The sequence below is a fragment of the Oncorhynchus kisutch genome, linkage group LG20 (genome assembly GCF_002021735.2).
Source record: "Oncorhynchus kisutch isolate 150728-3 linkage group LG20, Okis_V2, whole genome shotgun sequence".
Taxonomy (NCBI): Eukaryota; Metazoa; Chordata; class Actinopteri; order Salmoniformes; family Salmonidae; genus Oncorhynchus; species Oncorhynchus kisutch.
This window is the reverse complement of record NC_034193.2, coordinates 30,209,273-30,231,719: the sequence shown is the minus strand read 5'-3', so window position 1 is coordinate 30,231,719 and position 22,447 is coordinate 30,209,273. Positions and strand designations below refer to the sequence as shown.

The following is a 22,447-nucleotide window of genomic DNA, read 5'->3' as shown; positions in this document are numbered from 1 at the left end:
AAGGAGTGGCTTGGTAAGAAGCATTTCAAGGTCCTGGAGTGGCCTAGCCAGTCTCCAGATCTCAACCCCATAGAAAATCTTTGGAGGGAGTTGAACGTCCGTGTTGCCCAGCAACAGCCCCAAAACACCACTGCTCTAGAGGAGATCTGCATGGAGGAATGGACCAAAATACCAGCAACAGTGTGTGAAAACCTTGTGAAGACTTACAGAAAACGTTTGACCTCTGTCATTGCCAACAAAGGGTATAAAACAAAGTATTGAGATAAACTTTTGTTATTGACCAAATACTTATTTGCCACCATAATTTACAAATAAATTCATTCAAAATCCTACAATGTGATTTTCTGGATTTTTTTTTCTCATTTTGTCTGTCATAGTTGAAGTGTACCTATAATGAAAATTACAGGCGTCTCTCATCTTTTTAAGTGGAAGAACTTGCACAATTGGTGGCTGACTAAAAATGTTTTAATGAATTTTATTTGCATATTATGGTGGAAAATAAGTATTTTTTTTGCCCCACTGTAGGTCCTGGATTGCAGGAAGCTTTGCCCCAGTGATGTACTGGGCAGTACGACACTACCCTCTGTAGTGCCAGTCAGATGCCGAGCAGTTGCCATACCAGATTGTGATGCAACCAGTGATGCAACCAGGATGCTCTCGAAGGTGCAGCTGTAAAACGTTTTTAGGATCTGGGGACCCATGCCAAATCTTTTCAGTCTCCTGAAGGGAAAGGTGTTGTCGTGCCCTCTTCAAGACATTCTTGGTGTGTTTTGACCATGATAGTTTGTTGGTGATGTGGACACCAAGGAACTTGAAACTGTTGCCCACTCCACTATAGCCCAGTCGATGTGACCTCCTTTTCCTGTAGGCCACAATCATCTCCTTTGTCTTGCTCATGTTGAGGGAGAGGTTGTTGTCCTGGCACCACACATAAAAGGCATTTAGCTCATCTGGTAGGCTCGTGTCACTGGGCAGCTTGCGGCTGGGTTTCCCTTTGTAGTCTGTAATAGTTTGAAAGCCCTGTCACATCCAACGAGTGTCAGAGCCGGTGAAGTAGGATTCAATCTTAGTCCTGTATTGACGCTTTGACAGTTTGATGGTTCGTTTGAGGGTATAGCGGGATATCTTATAAGCGTCTGGATTAGTGTCTCGCTACTTGAAAGCGGCAGCTCTAACCTTTAGCTCGGTGTGGAATTTGCCTGTAATCCATAGCTTCTGGTTGGGATATGTACGTACAGTCACTGTGGGGACCACATCATTGATGCACTTATTGATGAAGTCAGTGACTGAGGTGGTATACTCCTCAATGCCATTGGATGAATCGCGGAACATTTTCCAGTCTTTGCTAGCAAAACAGTCCTGTAGCGTAGCATCCGCGTCATCTGACCTTTTCATATTGAGTGAGTCACTGGTACTTCTTGCTTTAGTTTTTAGCAGGAATCGGGAGGCCAGAATTATGTTCAGATTTTCAAAAAGGAGGGCGAGGGAGAGCTTTGTACGCATCTGTGTGGAGTAAAGGTGGTCTATGGTGATTCAAGAGGGACAAACAACAATAGCAAAGATAACACACCCACATTGAACCGCATTTCTTAATAAGCAGCGGGAAAAGTTCAGCTACGGGAAAAGTTCAGCCACACTTTAAGAAGAATTCTATGTAGCTTCCTCCTATATGTGCAGGTGTGGGGGTACTAATTATATCTTACTGTTTACTGTTGTTTGTTTCCTGCTGTGTTTTCCTATGTGGTTTATGTATGTGTGAGCTGTGGGAAGATGTTCCTCGTGTAGGACAATAAACTTCAATCTAATCTAATTTTAGTCAGTACAGAAGTGCACAGTACCATATGGGGTCTCTCTGCCAATTCCTCTGCTTCAGTCTTTCCATCGTCAGACATGGCATAGAGGACAGCATCCTTCACAAAGATACTGATGGCCCGAAACACAAAGGAGGTGAAGAGGTGAATGTGGATGTAGTTCCGTGTACAGTGGAGACGCCTGGAGGGAAGAGAGAGAGCGAGAGATAGTAATGTTTGCAATGCTTCTTTCACTAAATCAAACAACAGCTCAAATAAACTTTTATCATATTAACCATCCAGAACTTGTGAAACAAACAAGAAAAATAATCATACAAAACCACCCACTGAAGACACATGAGATCTCATCCGTCTGATGACATTGTTGAGCAGTAATTCCAGTGCAGATTACAATAGGTTCAGAGACCCCAACAGCTACCTATGAGGCCTACACTTGCCACATGCTCATCACATGAAAAACAGATAGGTATCTTAGTGTGCATTGTTGAATTTAGCCACAGAAAAAGTCAGCTTCCTTCCCGCTAGCCATGATTGGCTGAGATAATGAGTGGGCTGGACATCCCAAGAGATGAATTTGGATTGGTCTACCATGTAGCAAGCTTCTGTCTATTTGAGCTGGTCAGCATTTGTTGGTAATCCTGTCTAACGTGGCTTTTTTATGTATCACGTAGTAAAACTGCATAAGTGTTGCTCTCCACTTTCTGGAGAACCGAGTTCAGTGGAATTAGAGTATGCTAGCTAAGGAGATGGAGAAAACACCTGTCTCCGGATTACATCTTCAAACTAAGGACAACCATGGCACCCGTGAAAGGAGACGCGTCCATCTATGATGTACACAGGGAAGAAAGTAGTTTCATTTCAAGTAAAAGTGTACCTTTAGCTAGCTAACTTTAGCTGGCTGTCTCACTAGCTAACGCTACATGTATGATGTTATTATTCGTATCTCAGAGCCATTTGCATGGCTAGGTAACATTGAACCTGGTTGGTTAGCTACCTGCAGATTCATGCAGAGTAGGAATATCTTGAGTTGAGATTCTGCTTCTGTCACGCCTTGGTCATTGTATTTTGTGTTTTCGTTATATATTTGGTCGGGCCAGGGTGTGACAGGGGTTTATGTTATTGTATTTCGTATTGGGGTTTGTAGTATTTGAGATCGCGGCTGATTAGGGGTGTTGTATAGGCTTGGCTGCCTGAGGCGGTTCTCAATCAGCAGTCAGGTGATTCTCGTTGCCTCTGATTGGGAACCGTATTTAGGTAGCCTGAGTTTCGCTTTGTCTTTCGTGGGTGATTGTTCCTGTCTCTGTGTAGTGTTCACCAGATAGGCTGTATTAGGTTTCACGTTCCGTTTGTTGTTTTTGTATTTATTAAGTTATTTCATGTATCGTCACTTTTTTCATTAAAGACATGAGTAACCACCACGCTGCATTTCGGTCCTCTCTTTCAACAAACGAAGAACGCCGTTACAGCTTCATTGTTTAGCTACCTAGCTAGCTACATGTCTTAACAAAAGCCTCCGCTATGCAAATATGCATTTCAATAGAATGTCACTGCAACAACTGTTGATAGATGTTGGTTTGCTACCTGCAGATTCATACAGGGTAGTAACGTCATGAGTTGTGATTATGGTTCATTGTTTACCTAGCTAGCTACATGTCTTAACAAAAGACTGCAAGTAACCATTTCTGGCCATCTAACGTTACTCGAACATAATGGGAAAATCAAATGAAATCAGCCAAGACCTCAGAAAACAATTGTAGACCTCCACAAGTCTGTTTCATCCTTGGGAGCAATTTCCAAACACCTGAAGGTACCACGTTCATCTGTACATATAATAGTACGCAAGTATAAACACCATGGGACCACGCAGCCGTTATACCTCTCAGGAAAGAAACATCTCCTAGAGATGAACGTACTTTGGTGCCAAAAGTGCAAATCAATCCCAGAACAACAGCCTTGACCTTGAGAAGATGCTGGAGAAAACAGGTACAAAATAATCTATATCCACAGTAAAACGAGTCCTATATCAACATAACCTGGAAGGCCGCTCAGCAAGGAAGAAGCCACTGTTACAAAACCGCCATAAAAAAGCCAGATTACAGTTTACAACTGCACATGGGGACAAAGATTGTACTTTATGGAGAAATGGGGGAAGCTTGCAAGCTGAAGAACACCATCCCATCCGTGAAGCACAGGGGTGGCAGCATCCTGTTGTAGGGGTGCTTTGATGCAGGAGGGACTTGTGCACTTCACAAAATAGATGGCATTATGAGGTAGGAAAATGATGTGGATATATTGAAGCAACATGTCAAGACATCAGTCAGGAAGTTAAAGCTTGGTCGCGAATGGGTCTTCCAAATGGACAATGACCCCAAGCATACTTCCAAAGTTGTGGCAAAATTGCTTAAGGACAGCAAAGTCAAGGTATTGGAGTGGCCATCACAAAGCCCTGACCTCACTCCTATAGAACATTTGTGGGCGAACTGAAAAAACGTGTGTGAGCAAAAAGGCCTACAAACCTGACTCAGTTACACCAGCTATGTCAGGAGGAATGAGCCAAAATTCTCCTAATTTATTGTGGGAAGCTTGTGAAGGCTACCTGCAACGTTTGACCCAAGTTAAACAATTTAAAGGCAATGCTACCAAATACTAATTGAGTGAATGTTGTAACGTTCTCGTGGGTTGAAGAAGGAGACCAAGGTGCAATGTGGTAGGCGCTCATGATTTTTAATAAACTGAACACCGCAACAAAATAACAAAGTAGAAAAAAACGAAAGCGCACAGTTCTGTCAGGCAACAAAACAGCTAAACAGAAAATAACTCCCCACAAAACCCAATCGGAAAATCACAACTTATATATGATCCACAATCAGAGACAACGATAGACAGCTGCCTCTGATTGGGAACCACACTAGTCAAGAACAATAAAGAAATAGAAAACATAGTTTCTCCCACCCGAGTCACACCCTGACCTAACCAAACATAGAGAATAAATAAGGATCTCTAAGGTCAGGGCGTGACATATGTAAACTTCTGACCCACAGGGAATGTGATGAAAGAAATAAAAGCTGAAATAAATCTCTCTAATAATCTCTCTCTACTATTATTCTGACATTTCACATTCTTAAAATAAAGTGGTGATCCTAACTAACCTAAGAAGGGGAATTTTTACTAGGATTAAATGTCAGGAATTGTGAAAAACTGAGTTTAAACGTATTTGGCTATGGTGTATGTATACTTCAACTGTATACAAACAAGAGTACATAAACAGACGGGTATTACATATCGAGAACTTTATAATTTGTCAAGAAGTTTTATGGTACATATTGCTTTTTTGTTTTTACACTTACCAATCATTTCAAAATAATTTCAATTCTATCTTAAACAATGTGAAGAGGGGTTTGTTCTCTGCTCACTTCATTTTATGAGTAAAGAATCTGGCATGAAAAATGAACAAATGAACAATGATAGTTAAATCAGGGTCTATATCATTTGGATAAAAATAAAACATAATATCTGAGTCTTTCAAATTGACATTAATAGCAGTTTATTTTAAAATCTTATCTCACTCCAAAATCATCTGACATAAGAACAGTCCCAAAATAAATGGTCAAGAGCCTCTGGGTCACAACCACAAAATACACATTTGTTATCAGTAGCTATTTCGAATCTGTGTATAATAAAGGTCTTTACATGGGTGCTTGTCTGCTGTTAGTACAGAACGCTCAGATAAACCCTTAAAGAGATGGGTGGAGATAAAGGTTAAGAGGATGTGAACGATGCTGAATGGGTGTAGACGAAGAAGGGCTCTTCAGTAGTAGTACCAAAAATATTTTCTCAAAAGTGAGTTTATCAACTTTCAAAGCAAAATTACCGTCCCATTTTTCCTCAAATGTAGTGTATGATATATCATTTTGTAGCTGACTCTCTACTTGTTATTCAATGTAAAAAATACAATTTCACATTTTGCTACATAAGACCGATTTGAGCCTGTCAGTCACATTTTTGGTGTACAGTGAGACTGCCCCTAGACACTGATCTTAGGTCAGTTTTGAATATCCCCCACTAAATGGGTAGTTACACCCACAACCCACACATAAAACACCAGTCTCAACGTCGACAGAGAAGAGGCGACTCTGGGATGCTGACCATCTAGGCAGAGTTGCAAAGAAAAAGCCATATCTCAGACTGGACAATAAAAATAAAATATTAAGATGGGCAACAGAACACAGACACTGGACAGAGGAACGCTGCCTAGAAGGCCAGCATCCTGGAGTCGCCTCTTCACTGTTGATGTTGAGACTGGTGTTTTGCGGGTACTATTTAATGAAGCTGCCACTTGAGGACTTGTGAGGCGTCCGTTTCTCAAACTAGACACTCTAGTGTACTTGTCCTCTTGCTCAGTTGTGCACCGGGGCCTCCCACTCCTCTTTCTATTATGGTTAGAGACAGTTTGCGCTGTTCTGCGAAGGAAATGGTGCACAGCGTTGTACGATATCTTCAGTTTCTTGGCTATTCCATATAGTCTTCATTTCTCAGAACAAGAATAGACTGACGAGTTTCAGAAGAAAGTTATTTGTTTCTAGCCATTTTGATCCTGTAATCAAACCCACAAAGGCTGATGCTCCAGATACTCAACTAGTCTAAAGAAGGCCAGTTTCATCGCTTCTTTAATCAGGACAACAGTTTTCAGCTAGAATAACATAATTGCAAAAGGGTTTTCTAATGATCAATTAGCCTTTTAAAATTATAAACTTGGATTAGCTAACACAAAGTGCCATTGGAACACAGGAGTGATGGTTGCTGATAATGGGCCTCTGTACACCTATGTAGATATTCCATAAATAATCTGTAGTTTCCAGCTACAATAGTCATTTACAACATTAACTATGTCTACACTGTATTTCTGATCAATTTTATGTTCTTTTAATAGACAAAAATATCATTTTCTTTCAAAAACAAGGACATTTCTTAGTGACCACAACTTTTGAACGTTAGTGTAAGTATTCAGACCATTTGCTCTGAGACTTGAAATTAAGCTCAGGTGCATGCTGTTTCCATCTGTACATATAATAGTACGCAAGTATAAACACCATGGGACCACGCAGCCGTTATACCTCTCAGGAAAGAAACATCTCCTAGAGATGAACGTACTTTGGTGCCAAAAGTGCAAATCAATCCCAGAACAACAGCCTTGACCTTGAGAAGATGCTGGAGAAAACAGGTACAAAATAATCTATATCCACAGTAAAACGAGTCCTATATCAACATAACCTGGAAGGCCGCTCAGCAAGGAAGAAGCCACTGTTACAAAACCGCCATAAAAAAGCCAGATTACAGTTTACAACTGCACATGGGGACAAAGATTGTACTTTATGGAGAAATGGGGGAAGCTTGCAAGCTGAAGAACACCATCCCATCCGTGAAGCACAGGGGTGGCAGCATCCTGTTGTAGGGGTGCTTTGATGCAGGAGGGACTTGTGCACTTCACAAAATAGATGGCATTATGAGGTAGGAAAATGATGTGGATATATTGAAGCAACATGTCAAGACATCAGTCAGGAAGTTAAAGCTTGGTCGCGAATGGGTCTTCCAAATGGACAATGACCCCAAGCATACTTCCAAAGTTGTGGCAAAATTGCTTAAGGACAGCAAAGTCAAGGTATTGGAGTGGCCATCACAAAGCCCTGACCTCACTCCTATAGAACATTTGTGGGCGAACTGAAAAAACGTGTGTGAGCAAAAAGGCCTACAAACCTGACTCAGTTACACCAGCTATGTCAGGAGGAATGAGCCAAAATTCTCCTAATTTATTGTGGGAAGCTTGTGAAGGCTACCTGCAACGTTTGACCCAAGTTAAACAATTTAAAGGCAATGCTACCAAATACTAATTGAGTGAATGTTGTAACGTTCTCGTGGGTTGAAGAAGGAGACCAAGGTGCAATGTGGTAGGCGTTCATGATTTTTAATAAACTGAACACCGCAACAAAATAACAAAGTAGAAAAAAACGAAAGCGCACAGTTCTGTCAGGCAACAAAACAGCTAAACAGAAAATAACTCCCCACAAAACCCAATCGGAAAATCACAACTTATATATGATCCACAATCAGAGACAACGATAGACAGCTGCCTCTGATTGGGAACCACACTAGTCAAGAACAATAAAGAAATAGAAAACATAGTTTCTCCCACCCGAGTCACACCCTGACCTAACCAAACATAGAGAATAAATAAGGATCTCTAAGGTCAGGGCGTGACATATGTAAACTTCTGACCCACAGGGAATGTGATGAAAGAAATAAAAGCTGAAATAAATCTCTCTAATAATCTCTCTCTACTATTATTCTGACATTTCACATTCTTAAAATAAAGTGGTGATCCTAACTAACCTAAGAAGGGGAATTTTTACTAGGATTAAATGTCAGGAATTGTGAAAAACTGAGTTTAAACGTATTTGGCTATGGTGTATGTATACTTCAACTGTATACAAACAAGAGTACATAAACAGACGGGTATTACATATCGAGAACTTTATAATTTGTCAAGAAGTTTTATGGTACATATTGCTTTTTTGTTTTTACACTTACCAATCATTTCAAAATAATTTCAATTCTATCTTAAACAATGTGAAGAGGGGTTTGTTCTCTGCTCACTTCATTTTATGAGTAAAGAATCTGGCATGAAAAATGAACAAATGAACAATGATAGTTAAATCAGGGTCTATATCATTTGGATAAAAATAAAACATAATATCAGGGTCTTTCAAATTGACATTAATAGCAGTTTCTTTTAAAATCTTATCTCACTCCAAAATCATCTGACATAAGAACAGTCCCAAAATAAATGGTCAAGAGCCTCTGGGTCACAACCACAAAATACACATTTGTTATCAGTAGCTATTTCGAATCTGTGTATAATAAAGGTCTTTACATGGGTGCTTGTCTGCTGTTAGTACAGAACGCTCAGATAAACCCTTAAAGAGATGGGTGGAGATAAAGGTTAAGAGGATGTGAACGATGCTGAATGGGTGTAGACGAAGAAGGGCTCTTCAGTAGTAGTACCAAAAATATTTTCTCAAAAGTGAGTTTATCAACTTTCAAAGCAAAATTACCGTCCCATTTTTCCTCAAATGTAGTGTATGATATACCATTTTGTAGCTGACTCTCTACTTGTTATTCAATGTAAAAAATACAATTTCACATTTTGCTACATAAGACCGATTTGAGCCTGTCAGTCACATTTTTGGTGTACAGTGAGACTGCCCCTAGACACTGATCTTAGGTCAGTTTTGAATATCCCCCACTAAATGGGTAGTTACACCCACAACCCACACATAAAACGCCAGTCTCAACGTCGACAGAGAAGAGGCGACTCTGGGATGCTGACCATCTAGGCAGAGTTGCAAAGAAAAAGCCATATCTCAGACTGGACAATAAAAATAAAATATTAAGATGGGCAACAGAACACAGACACTGGACAGAGGAACGCTGCCTAGAAGGCCAGCATCCTGGAGTCGCCTCTTCACTGTTGATGTTGAGACTGGTGTTTTGCGGGTACTATTTAATGAAGCTGCCACTTGAGGACTTGTGAGGCGTCCGTTTCTCAAACTAGACACTCTAGTGTACTTGTCCTCTTGCTCAGTTGTGCACCGGGGCCTCCCACTCCTCTTTCTATTCTGGTTAGAGACAGTTTGCGCTGTTCTGCGAAGGAAATGGTGCACAGCGTTGTACGATATCTTCAGTTTCTTGGCTATTCCATATAGTCTTCATTTCTCAGAACAAGAATAGACTGACGAGTTTCAGAAGAAAGTTATTTGTTTCTAGCCATTTTGATCCTGTAATCAAACCCACAAAGGCTGATGCTCCAGATACTCAACTAGTCTAAAGAAGGCCAGTTTCATCGCTTCTTTAATCAGGACAACAGTTTTCAGCTAGAATAACATAATTGCAAAAGGGTTTTCTAATGATCAATTAGCCTTTTAAAATTATAAACTTGGATTAGCTAACACAAAGTGCCATTGGAACACAGGAGTGATGGTTGCTGATAATGGGCCTCTGTACACCTATGTAGATATTCCATAAATAATCTGTAGTTTCCAGCTACAATAGTCATTTACAACATTAACTATGTCTACACTGTATTTCTGATCAATTTTATGTTCTTTTAATAGACAAAAATATCATTTTCTTTCAAAAACAAGGACATTTCTTAGTGACCACAACTTTTGAACGTTAGTGTAAGTATTCAGACCATTTGCTCTGAGACTTGAAATTAAGCTCAGGTGCATGCTGTTTCCATTGATCATCCTTGAGATGTTTCTACAACTTGATTGATCCACCTGTAGTAAATTAAATTGATTGGACATGATTTGGAAAGGCAGACAACTGTCTATATAAGGTCCCAGATCTGGGGAAGGCTACCAAATCAATTCTGCAGCATTGAAGTTCCCCAAGAACACAGTGGCCTCCCTCACTCTTAAATGGAAGAAGTTTGGAACCGCCAAGACTCTTCCTAGAGCTGGCCACCTGGCCAAACTGAGCAATAGGGGGAGAAGAGCATTGGTCAGGGAGGTGACCAAGAACCCAACCATCTCTGCAGCACTCCATCAGGTGGAAGCCACTCCTCAGTAAAAGGCACATGACAGTCCATTGGGAGTTTGCCAAAAGGCACCTAAAGATCTCTCAAACCATGAGAAACAATATTCTCTGTTCTGATGAATCCAAGACTGAACCTTTGGCCTGAATGCCAAGCGTCACATCTGGACAAAACCTGGCACCATCCCTATGGTGGTGGCAGCATCATGCTGTGGGTATGTTTTTCAGCGGCAGGGACTGGGAGACTAATCAGGATCGAGGGAAGATGGACGGAGCAAAGTACAGAGAGATCCTTGATGAAAACATGACAACAACCCTGAGCACACAGCCAAGACAGCGCAGCAGTGGCTTCGGGACAAGTCTGTGAATGTCCTTGAGTGGCCCAGCCAGAGCCCGGACTTAAACCTGATCAAACATCTTTGGAGATACCTGAAAACAGCTGTGCAGCGACGCTCCCGATCCAACCTGAAGGAGCTTGAGAGGATCTGCAGAGAAGAATTGGAGAAACTCCCAAAATACAGGTGTGCCAAGCTTGTAGTGTCATACCGAAGAAGACTCGAAGCTGTAATCACTGCCAAAGGTGCTTCAACAAAGTACTGAGTAAAGGGTCTGAATACTTATGTAAATGTGATATGTTTTTATTTAGAACAAATTAGCAAAATGTTTGCTTTGTCATTATGGGGTATTGTGTGTAGATGGATGAGGGGAAAGAACAATTTCATCAATTTTATAATAAGGCTGTAACATATCAAAATGTGGAAAAAGTCAAGGGGTCTGAAAACTTTACGAATGCACTGTATATAGTGCAAACTAATGGGGCGAACTCAGTGAAGTTCAATCTCTTGCATCTCTGCACAACATGGCATTTCTTCTGCACAGCAATCCTGGAGATTGATCCTGTTTAGAGGGAACATTGCATACCAGTGTGGCAGATTCATCTGATATCATGACAGTAAACAAACTGGAAATACTGGTCTTTATAAGGGGGTCCTAATTGTGCTTATGTCACCGCATCTAATTATAACCACATCATAATGCTATATAGCATTATTAAGTAAAGTGCTATTATTTACTTTCTACTTACCAAATGTTTTCTTTGGTATTACACGTGCAATAAATCACCTATGTCTTAACTGAGTCTTATAGATTTTTATGAATGGTGGACTAGTGTATTGCTATTACTATAGTAATACTACTGAAGAGGATCATTAAAGGGGTCTTACTTGAAGTAGCAGAGAATCGAGACAGCCACCAGTAGGGATACCAGAGAGATGGAGTAGCCAATGGTGTACATCAAGTGTAGCCGCTCAAACACCTCCTAAAAATGGAGAACAAATACACTCAGCAAATGAGCGTGTGTGTGTGTGTGTGCAATTGTGCATACTTGTCTCTGCATGTGAATGTGTGTGTGTGTACGTGCTTGTGTGTGTGCGTGTGAACAGGAACAAAGTCAAGAACATGCTGTTCACAAATGGCTACGGTCCACTGCTGAAGACCACAGCTCGTAGTGGGTGAGTATCATGATGGACTGATGAATTCCACATAGGGTTTTGATGTGATTCTTTTTTTTATGCCTGAAAAAGATTCTTGCCACAAGCAAAATGCTTGGTCAACACAGGGTTACTAATTCATGCATTGTGGTTGACACTGTGATAACTGTTCACTTTAAATAGACAGAGAGGGCTTTGTTCAGGTGAAAATCCCCCCTCAAAAATAACACACACTACCATTTTAGTCATTTAGCAGCCACTCTTATGCCTTTTCATACTTTTTCCTTACTGATCTCCCGTGGGAATCAAACATCCAACCCTGGCATTGCAAGCGCAATGCTCTACCAACTGAGCCACACAGGACTGACACACACACAAGCGCACAAATGTGCCCACACACGCACAGCACAACCACACACACAACCACAACCACACACACATTCAGTCCCATTCAAAATCCTATTTTCCCTAACCCCTAACCCTAACCGTAACCCTAACCCTAAACCTCTCCAGACTAGCTCAATCTGGTTTTGTATATTTTTATATTTAATTGTATTATGTATATAAAGCACATTAATATAGCACTTATCTTTGTCACACTTAATCCCTTCATCCCTTGGTGTGATTTCCAATTATTTACTTACTTACTTAATTGTTTATCTATTAATTTATCGATCCAATTTGTATGTTTTATTACGATGAATTATATAACATTTGTTTTCAAATTAAACTTGTTTACCCCCACCACTTTATCAACAATTGTCTTCCTCCTGTTGTTGAACTGTACATTATAGAAACAGGGCAGAAAGCTGCAATAGGCCTGTGCAACCCAAAGTTTGATACCAGCAAAACAGAAATCCTCTTAAACCTAACCCCAATTCTAACCTTAACCCTATTAAGAAATAATAAAATCTCCCCAGTAGGTCAAATTTATGTCAGTTTACTATTCTACACACACACACACACACACACACACACACACACACACACACACACACACACACACACACACACACACACACACACCTCTTCCTGGCTTCTATGGCTAGACAATAGGTAGGTGGTACACTCAGTGTAGTTGGCCCAGGTGCGGTTGATGCTAGGCACCTGCTCCCAGTTCCCTGAGGAATCACACTGACGATAGGCCTGACCTGGGGGATGGGGAGAAGAGGGATACCATCAGCATTAGTACAATAGCCTTAAAAGGGGCAAAACAGAGCTTTTGTCTCAGGAGGGGCTCTTGAGCCAAAATAGATCCCTTAAATGCCACAGAAATATTGCCCAGAAATGAAAAAGACTCACCTCCCAAGCCCATGAGCAAAAGCATACACTGAGTGTATAAAACATTAGGAACACCTTCCTAATATTGAGTTGCACACCTTTTGCCCTCAGAACAGCAGAAGGTGTCGAAAGCGTTCCACAGGGATGCTGGTCCATGTTGACTCCAATACTTCCCACAGTTGTGTCAAGTTGGCTGGATATCCTTTGGGTGGTGGACTAATGGTAAATTGTTCAGCTAGAAAAACCCAGCAGTGTTGCCTTGCACCTTAATACCATACCCCGTTCTAAAGGCACGTAAGTCTTTTGTCTATCCCAATTACCATCTGAATGGCACACATGGTGAACATTGAATCCATGTCTCAATGGTCTCAAGGCTTAAACATCCTTCTGCCAACCTGTCTGCTTCCTTCATCTATTTAACAGGTGTCATCAATAAAGGTTCATAACTTTCACCTTGATTCATCTGGTCAGTGTATGTCATGGAAAGATGGCAGGGTAAGCGTAGTGGTTAGAGCGTTGGACTAAGGAAAGTTCAAAGTTCAAATCCCCAAGCTGACAAGGTACAAATCTGTCGTTCTTCCCCTGAACAGGCAGTTAACCCACTGTTCCTAGGCCTTCATTTAAAATAAGAATTTGTTCTTAACTGACTTGCCTAGTTAAATCAAAATAAAAAACTATAAAAGAAAGAGCAGGTGTTCCTACTGTTTTGTACACTCAGTGTATATTGTTAGACTAAAACTGTTGTATCTTATGTGTATGAACCATACAGACAACATTCAAGCCAGAGTGTGATATTAACAACTACTGTAGCTACTAAACTTCCATACTGCATATTCAAAGCAAGGCTGATACGTGCTACATCTAATGTAATGTGGAGTTAAGACTCCTTTATGGTATAGTTTGGGACTGTTGTAAACACATGAACAAACTTGAGTATGCATGCAGATGTCTGTAAGCACTGTGCAAAAAGAGTACTCGATTTGGGACTGGTGAACTGCATAAACTGAATTTGCTTTTCGCAAGGTGCACTTTATAAGGCGTCGATGGTTATTAGAAGGTTGGATGAAAGGGTCAGTTTCCCAGCTTGCTAGCCGTGAGGCTGCTGGTTTTGTTTGGTGGCCATGAGGCCTTTCGTTCGTTTTTTTGTTTTTAGTTTGGGCTTGCCTTTGGTATTTTTCCTTTTTCGTACATATTTATGTTTTGTCACCAATTTAACAAAGAATAATCAGCTTGGACTGGCCGACCAAAAGCTCAAGAGAGACAGAGCTGGCCAAGGTAAGCTTACTGTTTCCCTGGGAAAATGTACATTCAACACTTAGGCTTATACGCTGATTTCTCACATAGATGCACATAATTCATTCAAGTCACATAATATAACTTGGCCTATGACCCTTAGACAAAGCGAGTGCAACAATATCCGTAGGCTAGTTGTTGGTTTCGTACCACAATATATTTTACATTTACAAAACCTGAAGACTGGTAAACACAATCTTTCACTGACTTGTCATGATTACGTAAGTGATCGATGTATGTGGACAATGTACTGTATTTCCTTCTACTGTATAGGGTTTGTCCATTATTGTATTTAAAAAGAACAAAGCAGCTATTGAGCTTTAGGTTAGTGATCTTGTCATGAGCCAGCGCACCTCTGTGGTTGAAGTCGTAGATGTATTCTGGACATAGAACCGAGACCAGCTGACTAGGCTTCCCTCTGGGCCAGCAGATAATCCCATCCCACTCCGGTACACAGTCATCTTCTGCAAAAATACAACAGCACAGATGGCCATTTTGTATGAGTCATTGTGCTCTTTCTTAATCAGTAGAAAATTCAACCGACATTTAATTTCATAATATACAATGCATTCGGAAAAAGTCAGACCCCTTGACTTTTCCACATTTTGTTACGTTACAGCCGTAAACTAAAATTGATTAAATTGTTTTTTTCCTCATCAATCTACACACAATACCTCATAATGACAAAGCAAAAACAGTATTTTCTACATTTAGCAAATTTATAAAAAATGAAAAACAGAAATATCACATTTACATACTGTAAGTATTCAGACTCTTTACTCAGTTCTTTGTTGAAGCACCTTTGGAAACGATTACAGCCTTGAATCTTCTTGAGTATGACGCTACAAGCTTGGCACACCTGTATTTGGGGAGTTTCTCCCATTCTTCACTGCAGATCCTCTAAGGCTCTGTCAGGTTGGATGGGGAGCGTTGATGCACGGTTATTTTCAAGTCTCTCCAGAGATGATTGATCGGGATCAATCCCAGGCTCTGGCTAGGCCACTCAAGGACATTCAGAGACTTGTCCCGAAGCCTGCTGCTGAAAAACAACCCCACAGCATGATGCTGCCACCACCATGCTTCACCGTAGGGATGGTGCCAGGTTTCCTCCAGATGTGATGCTTGGCATTCAGGCCAAAGAGTTCAATCTTGGTTTCATCAGAATCTTGGTCTGAGAGTGGTCTGAAAGTCCTTTAGGTACCTTTTGGCAAACTCCAAGTGGGCTGTCATGTGCCTTTTACTGAGGAGTGGTTTCCGTCTGGCCACTCTACCATAAAGGCCTGATTGGTGGAGTGCTGCAGAGATGGTTGTCGTTCTGGAAGGTTCTCCCATTTCCACAGAGGCACTCTGGAGCTCTGTCAGAGTGATCATCGGGTTGTTGGTCACCTCCCTGACCAAGGCCCTTCTCCCCCTATTACTCAGTTTGGCCAAGTGGCCAGCTCTAGGAAGAGTCTTGGGGGTTCCTAACTTGTTCCGTTTAACAATGATGTAGACCACTGTATTCTTGGGGACCTTCAATGCTGCAGATTTTTTTCCTTCAACCTCATGGCTTGGTTTTTGTTCCGACATGAACTGTTATCTGTGGGAGCTTATATAGACAGGTGTGTGCCTTTCCAAATCATGTCCAATCAATTGAATTTACCACAGTTGGACTCCAATCAAGTTGTAGAAACATCTGAAGGATGATCAATGGAAACAGGATGCACCTCAGCTCAATTTCACGTCTCATAGCAAAAGGTCTGAATACTTATGTAAATAAGGTATTTCGGTTTTTATTTGTAATAAATGTGCAAACATTTCTAAAAACCTATTTTTGCCTTTGTCATTATGGGGTATTGTGTGAAGATTGATTAGGAATTTTTTTTTTCATCCATTTTAGAATAAGGCTGTAACATAACACAATGTGGAGACACTTTCTGAATGCACTGTATCTCAGATGATACGATGCATCTGTAATGACATTTCTAACAGATGGCCATTCACAACCTGTATCAAGACTCTGCATCATAATTCTACGCCACGTGACCGTGAGTCGAGCTGGTTTTCCTATCATTCATCTCACATCTAACCTTCCGTTACTGTGGAAATACTTCACTCCAGGATATTGGATTGATAGCGCTTTTGACTGTACTTGAACAGGAGGAAGTGACGAACAATCTAATTTGTAATCAATTACACTTCATCCCATATTGGACTGATGGTGGTTGACACAAGACAAGCTGATTTGACACTTTAACAAATCATTCATAATCTGGACAACCACTGCACCAGAAACCTTTTCTGTCCCTTGGTTTTCAGTTGGGTGCTTTACTGTAGCCAAAGGGGATCCCAATGAAATCATAAAAAAAGTATAGGCTATGTCCTGTAACAGTGTTTCCCATACCTCTCCTCCAATACAACCAGACGTTCCATGTATTTGATATATTCTAGAAGTATACCTAGGTGTGGGAAACACTGTCCTATGACTTGCGATGTGGTTGAAGTAGTTAACACACCTTTGACTATGGCCAGCTGGGAATGGATTATCCTCTCACACTTGGCACGGGGACCAATCAGGAGGTAAATCTGCTCGTCTCGTGTGATGACATCATCAGAGTCTATCTATGATAGAGGGACAGGAGAAGAAGAAGAAGATCATATTACCAGGTCAGGACTGATGACTTGACACCAACGTGACACATGCCATGATTTAGGCGAGACAGTTGGCTAGCAGCCAGCGGCATCAACCAGTAAATGGTCAGACTGTCCACCGCTGTGTGTGACATGACATCAAAAAGTTGTTTGTCTCAAATGATGTGGCTCTCGAATGACAGTTGTCATGTCGTGTTCATGAATCATTGCATTATGTCGTGTTTGTTTAACAAGTAGGATTGTGTGTGCAGACAGGGCGACATTTGTTTTATCCTTCAGGTGTGAAGTCTAAGGTCTATCTTCTTCTTACCTTACCCTTTGTCTGATCATGCCCGCATGTCCAAGACCTTCACCAATGAAATCTGAGGGACAATTAACCCCTCAAACCAAGCCTGGGAATCCAAACTGAATCGCTCTGTTTCACAGTTGTTTTACTTCACTGATTCAGTATGGCCATCTTTTCATTAAAACCGTGTGTGCCTGTAAAGAGCGGCATTGTTCAAAACGAATTTGTCAGTGATTAGATCACCTTTTAACCAATCAGAAAACAATATAATCCAATTATTTTGGACTCCTGGAAGAGCAGCTGTTGTGATTGTTTATTTGGATCCCCATTAGCTTTTGCAGAAGTAGCGGCTACTCTGCCAGGAGTCCACAAAAACACAAAACATGACAAGCAACAAAACACTGATAAACTGATAAACAAGGAAAGTTGCTTGAGCAATTGCAGATGGAAGGGAGTTCCATGTGATCATGGTTCTGTATAAAACTGTGCATTGCTGTGAAATTGTTTTGGACTTGGGGACTGTGAAGAAACCCCTGGTGGTGTGTCTTGTGAAGTATGTATGGGTGTCTGAGCTGAATGTTATTTGACTATGCAGACAATCTGGCATTTTCAGCACAGTGATATTTCTCATAAAAACTAGAAGTTAACCTCTCGTCAACCCTCAACTAGGAAAGACTGGCATGCATGTTGTTGATGTTAGTTAAGTATGTGCAGTTAAGGGAAAGGCGTGCAGATCTTTATTTTCTGCAGTTGATATTATTACCGGACAGTAATCAATATGGGACAATTCCAGAGCGTGAATAACTAGTACAGTTGATTTTTGTGTAAAAAAATGCATGACATCTTTTTATAACAGACATACTCCAACCTTAACTTCATAACAATTTTGTCAATATGACTTGCCCATGATAATTGACCAGCCAATGTTATAGTAAAATCTATTGGGGATCCTAAAAAATTTATTCAGCATTTGGGTTTTCTTGCTAAAGCTATATATAGGTCCTGTGACGACCCTCCCTCTCTGTCTGCCGAATTCTTTCTCTTTGCTCTTGTTTTCCTTAGTGGGGTGTCGGTGGATCGAGCCGGGTCGTCAGCGAAATGGGACACATCTGGGCCGAGTGTGTCCAGGGATAAATTCACCTTTCCCCATTCATGGAGGGGACTCTCTCCATGCAGACAAGCTGTTGGATTTGGGTTGTGGCATTATTACATATATATCTTTTTAAATGTATATAAAATCAATTGTGGCTTGTCTGTCTGTGCAGCCACTCACTGACACTACTCACACCATTGTTGATTGTATATACAGTTGAAGTCAGAAGCTTACATACACTTAGGTTCCTAGACATTTTGGCGTATAGTACTTTGTTGCATTATGATGGGCTAATGCTAATTGGGATGTGCTTTGGTTGGTATTCACTGCATAGTCTTATAAATGTTTTGGTATAGGGCCTTAGAGTTATCAGTGATTTTGGTTGTTCGGTGATGTCATAAATGTGTTGCCTGTAAAAGTATTCCAGTAGGACCAATACAAGTGTCATTAGGCTAACTGATATGAGTATTTTGTTTTGGAGAAAATGTTATTGTTCGATAAACTCTGTAGGTGCTTTGTGTGCATCTTTTTTGAGTTGTAATAGTTGTTAGGCCCAGTGTTGGTTGCCTTTGTTTATTTGGTAAACTTACCACTGTGGTGGATAGTTGGTTGTGTGCTGCATTGGAAAGAGTAACATTGGTTCGTTTCCAGGCCCCTGCCCAGGCTGGCAACTTTTGCTCTACTCGCTGTTGGGACATCAGTCTGAGGTGAGTGCAATCTGCTGTGTACCTCAGTGGGTAGGGCAGTGTCATTTGCTACCTGGACCTATAGCCTTTCTTTTCCCCGTTAGGCTTAGCGACGTGTTTCACTTTGGAATACGTTTGGCATGGTTATTTCATTATTTTTGTGTGGTGTCTGTGGACTGAGCTGTTGTCTCGGGGGCACATCCGTGGCTTGGGGGAATCTGCCAGCATGCTGGGGGGGTTTTCCTTGACAGCGGGCTACAGCGCCTAATTGCCCACCGCAAATCCGCACGAAAGCTAGGGTTGAGTTATTGTAGGATTTGGGGAAGCTCCTTATATATCTCTCTCCTGTGGTGCCCAGTGTGATTGGTGTTTCTCTTGTTGTGGTCTGGTCTGGTGGGCTTGCAGAGGGGAAGAGCGCTGACAGAGGGGAAGAGCGCTGACAGAGGAGAAGAGCGCTGACAGAGGAGAAGAGCGCCGACAGAGGAGAAGAGCGCTGACAGAGGGGAAGAGCGCCGACAGAGGAGAAGAGCACTGACAGAGGAGAAGAGCGCTGACAGAGGAGAAGAGCGCCGACGGCGCCGACAGAGATGGCCCGCCTCGCTTCGCGTTCCTAGGAAACTATGCAGTATTTTGGTTTTTTTACGTGTTATTTCTTACATTGGTACCCCAGGTCATCTTAGGTTTTATTACATACAGTTGGGAGGAACTACAGGATATAAGAGCAACGTCAACTCACCATCATTACGACCAGGAATACGACTTTCCCGAAGTGGATCCTCTGTTTTGCCCACCACCCAGGACAATGTATCGGATCCCAGCCAGCAAACCAAAACAACATCGCCATAAAAGGGGCAGAAGGAGCAGTCTTCTGGTCAGGCTCCGGAGACGGGCATATCGCGCACCGCTCCCGAGCACACTACTCGCCAATGTCCAGTCTCTTGACAACTTGGTTGATGAAATCTGAGCAAAGATAGCATTCCAGAGAGACATAAGAGACTGTAACGTTCTTTGCTTCACGGAAACATGGCTCACTCGAGAGACGCTATCGGAGTCGGTACAGCCAGCTGGTTTCTTCACGCATCGCGCCGACAGAAACAAGCAACTTTCTGGTAAGAAGAGGGTCGAGGGTGTATGCCTTATGATTAACGAGACGTGGTGTGATCATAACAACATACAGGAACTCAAGACCTTTAGTTCACCTGACTTAGAATTCCTCACAATCAAATGTCGACCTCATTATCTACCAAGAGAATTCTGTTCGATTATAATCACAGCCGCATATATTCCCCCCCAAGCAGACATATCGACGGCCCTGAACGAACTTTATTTGACTCTATGTAAACTGGAAAGCACATATCCTGAGGCTGCATTCATTTTAGCTGGGGATTTTAACAAGGCTAATCTGAAAACAAGACTCCCTAAATTCTATCAGTATATCAATTGTGCTACCAGGGCTGATAAAACCCTGGATCATTGTTTTTCTAACTTCTGCGACGCATATAAGGTCCTCCCCCGCCCTCCTTTCGGAAAAGCTGACCACGACTTCATTTTGTTGCTCCCAGCCTATAGACAGAAAATAAAACAGGAAGCTCCCGCTCTCAGGTCTGTTGAACGCTGGTCCGACCAATCTGATTCCACGCTTCAAGATTGCTTCGATCACGTGGATTGGGATATGTTCCGCACTACGTCAAACAACAACATTGAATGATGATTGATTGATTCAGTGAGCGAGTTTATTTGCAAGTGCATCGGTGATGTCGTACCCACAGCAACTATTAAAATATTCCCAAACCAGAAACCGTGGATTGATGGCAGCATTCGCGTGAAACTGAAAGCACGAACCACTGCTTTTAACCAGGGTGTAAGGGTTTTCGTCCTCTTCTGAGGAGGAGTAGGAGAGATCGGACCAATGTGCAGCGTGGTAAGTGTCCATTTTAAAATTCCAAAAATACAAAATAACAAATGGACTGACACAAAGGAAAAACCGAGTCCTGAAATGTGAAACAAACATCCAACAGGAAACAAACACTGACACAGAAAATAAACACCCACGAAACACAAGTGGGAAAAGGCTACCTAAGTATGATTCTCAATCAGAGACAACTAACGACACCTGCATCTGATTGAGAACAATACCAGGCCAAACGCAAAACACAACATAGAAAACGGAACATAGACAACCCACCCAACTCATGCCCTGACCATACTAAAACAAAGACATAACAAAGGAACTAAGGTCAGAACGTGACACAGGGCAAGGTGACCGGAAACATGACCAAATACAAACAGTGTAGCTATTCCCCCCGCATGGCGATCAAACAAGCTAAGCGTCAGTATAGAGACAAAGTAGAATCGCAATTCAACAGCTCAGACACAAGAGGTATGTGGCAGGGTCTACAGTCAATCACGGATTACAAAAAGAATACAAGCCCCATCGCGGACCAGGATGTCTTGCTCCCAGACAGACTAAACTACTTCTTTGCTCGCTTTGAGAACAATACAGTGCCACTGACACGGCCTGCTACCAAAACCTGTGGACTCTCCTTCACTGCAGCCAACGTGAGTAAAACATTTAAATGTGTTAACCCTCGCAAGGCTGCAGGCCCAGATGGCATCCCCAGCCGCGTCCTCAGAGCATGTGCAGACCAGCTGGCTGGTGTGTTTACGGACATATTCAATCAAGCCTTATCCCAGTCTGCTGTTCCCACATCCTTCAAGAGGGCCACCATTGTTCCTATTCCCAAGAAAGCTAAGGTAACTGAGCTAAACGACTACCGCCCCGTAGCACTCACCTCCGTCATCATGAAGTGCTTTGAGAGACTAGTCAAGGACCATATCACCTCCACCCTACCTGACACCCTAGACCCACTCCAATTTGCTTACCGCCCCAATAGGTCCACAGACGACGCAATCGCAACCACACTGCACACTGCCCTAACCCATCTGGACAAGAGGAATACCTATGTGAGAATGCTGTTCATTGACTACAGCTCAGCATTTAACACCATAGTACCCACCCTGGGTCTCGACCCCGCCCTGTGCAACTGGGTACTGGACTTCCTGACGGGCCGCCCCCAGGTGGTGAGGGTAGGTAACAACATCTCCACCCCGCTGATCCTCAACAGTGGGGCCCCACAAGGGTGCGTTCTGAGCCCTCTCCTGTACTCCTTGTTCACCCACGACTATGTGGCCATGCACGCCTCCAACTCAATCATAAGTTTTCAGATGACACTACAGTGGTAGGCTTGATTACCAACAACGACAAGACGGCCTACAGGGAGGAG

The 22,447-nt window shown here is 42.0% G+C and overlaps 1 protein-coding gene across 1 annotated transcript in view; it reads right to left on the bottom strand.

Annotated features, from left to right (window-relative positions):
* Positions 1–17,428, bottom strand: part of pth3r (parathyroid hormone 3 receptor) — a 33,266-nt gene extending 15,838 nt beyond the window's left edge. The window contains exons 1-6 of the mRNA XM_031799094.1: positions 17,414–17,428; positions 16,963–17,068; positions 14,821–14,931; positions 12,920–13,044; positions 11,627–11,721; positions 1,839–1,992 (exon numbers count right to left, since the gene is read on the bottom strand). Of these exons, the coding sequence (XP_031654954.1) occupies positions 1,839–1,992; positions 11,627–11,721; positions 12,920–13,044; positions 14,821–14,931; positions 16,963–17,068; positions 17,414–17,428 (606 nt within the window). The remainder of the gene's footprint in view (positions 1–1,838; positions 1,993–11,626; positions 11,722–12,919; positions 13,045–14,820; positions 14,932–16,962; positions 17,069–17,413) is intronic.
* Between the last annotated feature and the right edge of the window lie 5,019 nt (positions 17,429–22,447).